Raw genomic sequence first — 7801 nt, 5'->3', positions numbered from 1 at the left:
GGGGAAGTCCTTAGGGAACATGTCCTGTATCAGGAAAAGTAGTTAAGCACTGGGGTCCTAAAGGAGCCTGGGAAAGTCTAGCCAGAAACTATGGAGTTGGGTTGTATTATCTATATAAAAACAGAACTGGACTTGGCAAATTTTGTCACATCTTGGCTTATTAAATCCATTCATTGAGAATTAATTTTTCCAGATTGTTACTTCATAATAGCATTCAAGTGTCAGAAAATACCCTGACCAGTCAGTCCTGGATACAGGTCGGGGAGGTAAAGGGTGGCAGGTGAAGCACCCATCTCCCACACGTTTGCTCAGTACTTTGTAATTTACAATGAGGCAGCGTTCACTGTCATTATCCCTCTGCTAAAACAACCCCGAGGCAGGTGGGAAGCCGGATTCTAGCCTCTTTGCATAGGACAGGACACTGAAGCAGGGCTCCACTGGGAATCCACGCTGTCAAACATCAGACTAGAATGGTCTGCTACCATGGCCATCACCCTCCCAGGATCTCTGGAGGGCCTTGTATCTTGTGGGTATCTTCAGAAAACGATCCCATCTTTGCATCTGTCTTCCCAGAGCATTCTGGTCTACGGAGCGTGACCCAGGCTACAAGGAATGTCATGGGCACCTGGGCGTTAGCAGCTTTCCATGAATTCCCAGCCTCATCCTCTTGTGAGCTATGATGTGTGCTTTCACTGGACGTGTGGAATTATAGACAGCTTCTGCCTTCATGATCCGGTAGGGGAGAAAGACACCTGTCCCCTATGCAAGTTGTCACGTTCACCTTCCTGGGAAAGGACCGCAGGGATTCTGAAGCATGCAGCCCTCTGAACAATTTTGATTTAACCCATCTGAAATCCCAGCACTGCAGACTGGAGGGGGATGCTGTGTGCAGGCCTGTTTCCCACACAAGCAAGCCCCGGGGAGGAGGAGGGCCCATTTACCTATGTACAGGCCTCACCAGCAGTGGACTCTGGCAGCAACTTTACTTCCATCCATCGTGTTATCTGAAAAAAGAAACCTCAGCTGGCCTAATGGGGAGCCTAATACACTCCTACTAGCCTGTTGTGTGGGCAAGATATAAATGGCGAGGCCTTTGGAGTGCTTTTTCTGTCTGCTCTGGTGTTTACAGGCCCCGGGTGAGGCGCCTGGACCAGCCAGGACCCTCTCCTCCCAGAACCTCCATCCTCAAGGCACCCCCTCCTCGTTCACAGATTGCTGGTACTTGAGTCCATAAACCAGGTCAAAGAATTCTCCACCCGAGTTCTAGGTGGTGGCTCTGGGAGGACTGCACACCCTCCTCCGACCCATCCATCACTCCCTTTGAAGAAACACACCCCAGGCTCAGGGACGCTGACAGAAACATCCTGAGGAAATCACCACTGTAAGTGGCTTCTAAGCCTCATTTCCCCAAGGAGATAATCAGCACCTCTTCCCCAAGACAGCTCCAGGTGAGCGAGAAGGAACACCTTCCTGTCTCCGGCGGGAAGGCGTTGCCTGACCGCCTGATCGCCCAGCGCCCTCGCATCTACTGTCACAGTCCTCCGAACCCACGAGGTGGCCGGGGCAGGTACGACCCCCCCCCCCCCCATTTGACGCAGGGCACACCGAGGCCCGGGCGCCCGCCCTCCTCGAGGGGTCACCCAGGGAGCAAGCACCGGGGAGCTCTGCCTGCGCGCCCCGAGCTTGCCCCGCGGCACCGTCAGGTCCCCCGAGTGAGCCCGCCCAAGGCGGCGGCCACATGGCCTCATTGTCCCGGGCGGGCGTCCCGCCGCGCGGACGCGGGCGTTCACGGCAAACCGCAGTCCCGGCCGCTTGCGGAGCGACCCCGCCGGCCGGGCGCGGGGACGCGGCGAGCCTGGGAGTGCCGGCAACAAAGCAGAGGAGCGCGCGCGGGACCCGAGGGGGCACCGGCCCGGGGGGCGGCGCGGCGCGGCCAGCCCGAGCGCAGGGGGACGGGGCGGCGGCCGGCGAGCAGGCGGAGTGCCCCGGCCCGGCCCTCAAAGCCTCCTTTCTTCTCGCGCGCTGCGAGGCGGCTCCGGGAGATCCGGGAGGGGGCGCAGCTCGCCGTCCCCGCCGGCCGGTCCGGGCGCGCCCTCCCTCCGCCGCCAACCCCACCCCTAGAAGCGCACAAAGAGCGGCGGGCCCGCGGGCGCACACCTCCCGTCGGGGCGGGGCCGCGGGAGGGGCCGGCGCGCGCTCCGCCGCGCCCGCCTTAAAGGGCCCGCCCGCTCCCGGCGCGCACCGCGCATGCCCGACCGCGGGGCGGGGGAGGGACGGGACGGCGGCGCGCGCACGCCCGCGCCGCTCGCCGGAGCCGGGGCTGGCGTCCCCGCGGTGGCCGCGCGGCGCTCGTGCACGTGTCAGCGCCCGCGGGGGCTCGGCCGGCGCGCGGGGCGGGTGCGGGACCCCCGCGCCGCACATTCCGGAGGTCGCGGGCCGCAGGGCGGGCCGGGCCCGCGCTGCGGCGGGTGTCTGGCTGGCCCGGCCGCAGTTTGAGGGCCAGTTGGACGAAGTGCTGCCCAAGGGGCACAAAGCTGCGGGCGCGCGCGCGAGCGAGAAGCGATGCGGGCGGGCCTCTGCCTTTGTGTCTCCTGCGCTCCCGCGCAGGTGGGCGACCCGCGCCAGGAGCCACTTGGCCCGTGCGCACCGGGACCTCGAGTCCCGCTTTTCGGGCCCGAGGGCTCGGGCCGCCCTTTGCGGCAGACAACAGACCCTTCTCCCAGTGGCACCGTGGGCTCTAGGGGTGGTTTATTTGGGGACGCTAACGGGACTTTCTCAGGACCGCTCTCTTAGAGCCCGGCCGCGGGCATCCGAGTTGGGCGCGTTTTCTTTTCTCCATCAGGCGAGGGAGGAGAGCTGGGGACAGACTGTTCTCGGCCGATAGGTACGCGCGAGTGTCCCGAGCCTGCCGGTCCCGCATTAGACAACAAAGAGAGGCGTTAGCGGTGGCGGGGGAGGGGCGCGGCCGGGAGGAGGACGGGGCGGGCTGCGGCGAGCGCGGGGGTGGGGGGCGCTCGCTCTCGGCTCGCCCTGACCGCGGCCTCCGCCCGCCCCCGGCCCGGCGCGCGCCAATCGCCTCCCCCAGCGATAGTGTCAGTAGCATTGTAGTGTCAGCTCCCGCCGGTGACGTTGCGCCTCCCTCGTCCCCCTCCGGAGCCGTCTGGCTGCAGAGGCTCAGTCAAGAGGCGGGGAGGAGAGGAGGAAAAAGCGCTGAGTGAGGGCGGGCGGGCGGGAGGGAGGGAGTGGAGGAGCCGGGGAGGGGCTCCTTAAAGAAACGCTGCTGTCGCTCGCCTGCTCGCTTCTCGCTCGGCATTGTGGCCAGCCAGCCGGGCACTCGGGGGGCACGCGCGGCTGCCGCTCGAGCTTTGCCCCCACCCCACCCGCCGGCAGATCTGGGGTGGGGACCCAGGCGGGGGCTCCTGCGGCCACTGCCCGGCGCCGATCGCACCGAGCGACCCACTCCTCCCGGCGCCGAGAAAGGAGCAACGGAGCCCTCTGCAGCCGGCCGGCCTCCCCGCCCCTGACCACTCGCTTCCCGGCTGCCTTTGTGGCCGCAGCTTCTCGCCGCCGAGCCGAGGGCCGGCGGGGGCGCGGCGCGCACAGCCGAGCGATGCCCAGCTCCCTGTTTGCAGACCTGGAGCGCAACGGCAGCGGCGGCGGAGGGGGAGGCGGCGGCGGCGGTGGCGGCGGCGGCGGCGGCGGCGGCGGCGAGACCCTGGATGACCAAAGAGCCCTGCAGCTCGCGCTCGATCAGCTCTCCCTGCTGGGGCTGGACAGTGACGAGGGCGCCTCTCTGTACGACAGTGAGCCGCGCAAGAAGAGCGTGAACATGACCGAGTGCGTGCCGGTGCCCAGTTCCGAGCATGTCGCCGAGATCGTGGGGCGGCAAGGTGGGTCAGGCGGAGATGGGGGGCTGGAGGGTAGAGGGTCTCGGGCCACCGCCCCGCGGGGAGGGCGCGAGTGGGTTCGGGATCCGCGGCGCCCGCGAGCCTGGGGGAGAGAGGAAGAGCCGCGCGATGGGCCGGCGCCCCAGACAAAGAAAGTGCAGGCAGGCTGTCTCCCGGAGCCGCGCCGCTGCCACGGCGGGATGCGCTTTATCCTGCTAAAATCACTGCCTTCTCCCCTAGCGCCCCCCACCCAGCCCACCCCGGGAAACAGAATTTAAATATAAGATGCTTGGGGGAGGGGGCCTTTGATCGGTCCTTTGGGAGGGGGAGGAGGAGGAGTGAGCATCGGATGGGAGGAGGATTCTGGATTTCTGCAAAGCGGAATGGAGCCCAGAGGAGGAACAATGGGTCCCGGGACCGTCCCCCCTTCTCATCAGTACCCCAGTTCTGGGGGGCTTCACGGCCCCGGCCCAGTTCTTTGAACCCTTTCGCCGCGCCTTCAGGGCGGACGGCGCGCCCCGCTGGATCCTAGCGGCATCTCCCCAGCTGACTTTTTCCTGGGATTCTCGGGTTTGCTCGGGACGACTGCAGTCACTGGGGGAGGACTGGGCAGCCAATGGGCTGTTCCTCGAGCGCCTCGCGGGTGGAATCCGCTTCCCAGCCCGTGGCGTGGCCCAGGGTCAGTGAGGGAGCCGCCCCCTTTCCGCCCGAAGCGTGTCCTGCAGCCCCGCAGCCCTGGACGCTGGCGGTCCCAGGTCTCCGCGGTTACCCCGGGATAATGGGCGTGTCTGTCTCTCTCTCCCACTCCTTCCCCTGCACCCTGGCTCCCAGGTTGTAAAATCAAAGCGCTGCGGGCGAAGACCAATACTTACATCAAGACCCCGGTTCGCGGGGAGGAGCCTGTCTTTGTTGTGACGGGCAGGAAGGAGGATGTGGCCATGGCTCGGAGGGAGATCATCTCTGCCGCGGAGCACTTCTCCATGATCCGCGCCTCACGGAATAAGAACACGGCGCTCAACGGCGCAGTGCCCGGTCCGCCCAACCTGCCTGGACAGACCACCATCCAGGTGCGCGTGCCCTATCGCGTGGTGGGGCTCGTGGTGGGGCCCAAGGGCGCCACGATCAAGCGCATCCAACAACAGACGCACACGTACATCGTGACGCCCAGCCGCGACAAGGAGCCCGTGTTCGAGGTGACTGGCATGCCTGAGAACGTGGACCGAGCTCGCGAGGAGATCGAGGCGCACATCGCCCTGCGCACTGGCGGCATCATCGAGCTCACAGATGAGAACGACTTCCACGCCAACGGCACGGACGTGGGCTTCGATCTGCACCACGGGTCCGGCGGGTCCGGCCCAGGCAGCCTCTGGAGCAAGCCCACCCCCAGCATCACGCCCACCCCCGGCCGCAAGCCGTTCTCTAGCTACCGCAACGACAGCTCCAGCTCGCTCGGCAGCGCGTCCACAGACTCCTACTTCGGCGGGGGAACCGGCGGCAGCACAGCTGCCACCCCGCGCCTGGCGGACTACAGCCCCCCCAGCCCCGCGCTCAGCTTTGCCCACAACGGGAACAACAACAACAACGGCAACGGATACACCTACGCGGCGGGGGAAGCTTCCGTGCCTTCCCCCGACGGCTGTCCCGAGCTGCAGCCCACCTTCGACCCGGCTCCCGCTCCCCCGCCTGGGGCGCCGCTGCTCTGGGCTCAGTTCGAGCGCTCCCCCGGAGGCGGCCCTGCGGCGCCGGTGTCGTCCTCCTGCTCGTCCTCCGCGTCTTCGTCCGCTTCGTCGTCCTCCGTGGTCTTTCCCGGGGGCGGCGCCAGCGCGCCCGCCAATGCCAACCTGGGGCTGCTGGTGCACCGCCGGCTGCACCCGGGCGCCAGCTGCCCGCGCCTGTCCCCGCCCTTGCACATGGCGCCGGGGGCGGGCGAGCACCACCTGGCGCGCCGGGTGCGCAGCGACCCGGGCGGAGGGGGCCTGACCTACGCCGCCTATGCCAACGGGCTGGGGGCGCAGCTGCCCGGCCTGCCGCCGTCAGACACCTCCGGCTCCTCGTCGTCGTCCAGCTCCTCGTCCAGCTCCTCCTCCTCGTCGTCGGGGTTGCGGCGAAAGGGCAGCCGCGACTGCTCCGTGTGCTTCGAGAGCGAAGTGATCGCCGCGCTCGTGCCCTGCGGCCACAACCTCTTCTGCATGGAGTGCGCCAACCGCATCTGCGAGAAGAGCGAGCCCGAGTGCCCGGTCTGCCACACCGCGGTCACCCAGGCCATCCGCATCTTTTCCTGAAGGCGGCGCGCCTGCGCGCACCCCGCGGGGGCCGGGGGTCCCCTCCCCTCCAGCCTCGGACCCCCCCACCCTCGCCGCCGCCGCCGCCGCCGCCACCACCCGGCCGGCGCCCGCCCGCCGCCTTGGTGCCCCACCCCCCCTCCCCCACCCCCGCTCACACTCTGAGATCCGAGAGGAGCTTGGGAAGCTGTAGTATCCGCTCGTTTTTTAAAATTTTTAATTTTTAAACAAAGGAACTTGCCAGGATATCTGCATCAAGAGTACTATAGCCCGGGAAGCCCCCGAACCACCTGAAATGCATGCTCTATAAATAATAGGAACGGCGACACTCTAGTAATGATAGTTTGTACACTGTACTTCATAGGAAGCTTCCAAAAGAAGAAAACCCCACAAGTTTTCCATTTTCTTAAAGTAGGAGAAAAAATGAACAATAATTATTATGACAAAGAGGATAATAATAGTGCTATGGGATGTGTGGACTGTTTTCGTGTGTTCCCCTTTGTGGCTGGGTTCCTACGATGCTTATTCTAGAACACAGTGGATCCTTTTTGAATGTTGTGGAAGGGCCAGGAGTTCCTGTGAAACCAGGATACTGCAGCTTTATAAAAGTTAAACAAACTGTAACATATCTCTTATATATTAAAAACGTTTAAAAGTTTTAAAGAGAAATTGCATTAATACAGATTGAAGTATTTTATTCTTTTTTGACTTGAAAAATTATATTTCATATTGCAAAGATGTTTACAAGTATTTTAATTTAAGTTCAGTGAACTTTTTTGTAGCTGGGTTAAATCTTTTTATTTTAGTATGGCCTTATGGCAAAGAACACTGTATTATTTTAATAACCACACAATCGTGACGGAATTACAAAACCATAAAATGTGTAATGTTTTGAACAGTATTCTGTTGGGATGGAGATTTTATAGGTTCAGACAAATCTAGAAATGCTTCACCCAGCATATTTTCTATTCAGTGATATAAAGCATATTTTATTCTATATTATTACAAAAAAAACCCACGGAAATGTATAAACATGTCAAAAGGAACTGTTGATGCTTTCTAACATTTGTATAAATAGAATTCAGTGCAAGCTACAAAAATTCTGTTGGGCCACTATAGTTTTAGTATTTCTATTTTAATACATTTGTTTACCACTTGTTTATGTATATGTAGGTGATGTTACTTGAGCTTAAATGTACTTTACTGAGCAAAGTTTAAAAAACAAAGTATATTTTATTTTATGATAAAGGGCCTTTAACCTCATGGTCAAATACTAATATTATATTTGCTGAGACAAGATTTGAAATTGTATCAAGAGTTTTATTTTTCTGACATTTAAAGTTCTACATAATAAAGGTAAAACTTAAGGAATGGTGCTACTTCATTTTTTAAGTATTTCTATATAAATAAAATATTGAAGAAAACCTATCTTGTGTGGTGAGTTGGTTTTGTTTTACGCCCCTTGGAGTCCTTCTGTGTAAATCACTCTTAAGTGTATACGTTCCGGCCATATGATGTTAGTATTTTATCAATGGAATGTGCTTTCCAGATAGGCCGGAGTTGTGTTGAGTGGGATCTATAGGCCACGGGCAATGGTATTTTTTTTTTAAAAATTGCAGTTTCCTACTGAAT

At 60.7% G+C, this 7801-nt stretch overlaps 1 protein-coding gene across 1 annotated transcript; it reads left to right on the top strand.

The window, feature by feature from the left end:
- The first annotated feature begins 2302 nt into the window (after window positions 1–2302).
- Window positions 2303–7540, top strand: MEX3B (mex-3 RNA binding family member B). The gene is made up of 2 exons (XM_047738929.1): window positions 2303–3890; window positions 4719–7540. Exons 1-2 carry the CDS (start codon window positions 3611–3613, stop codon window positions 6167–6169), a joined length of 1731 nt encoding a protein of 576 aa, XP_047594885.1. The 5' UTR covers window positions 2303–3610; the 3' UTR covers window positions 6170–7540.
- Window positions 7541–7801: the final 261 nt, after the last annotated feature.

Source organism: Lutra lutra, chromosome 7 (genome assembly GCF_902655055.1).
Source record: "Lutra lutra chromosome 7, mLutLut1.2, whole genome shotgun sequence".
Classification (NCBI taxonomy): domain Eukaryota; kingdom Metazoa; phylum Chordata; class Mammalia; order Carnivora; family Mustelidae; genus Lutra; species Lutra lutra.
This window is presented reverse-complemented; position numbering and strand designations above follow the sequence as displayed.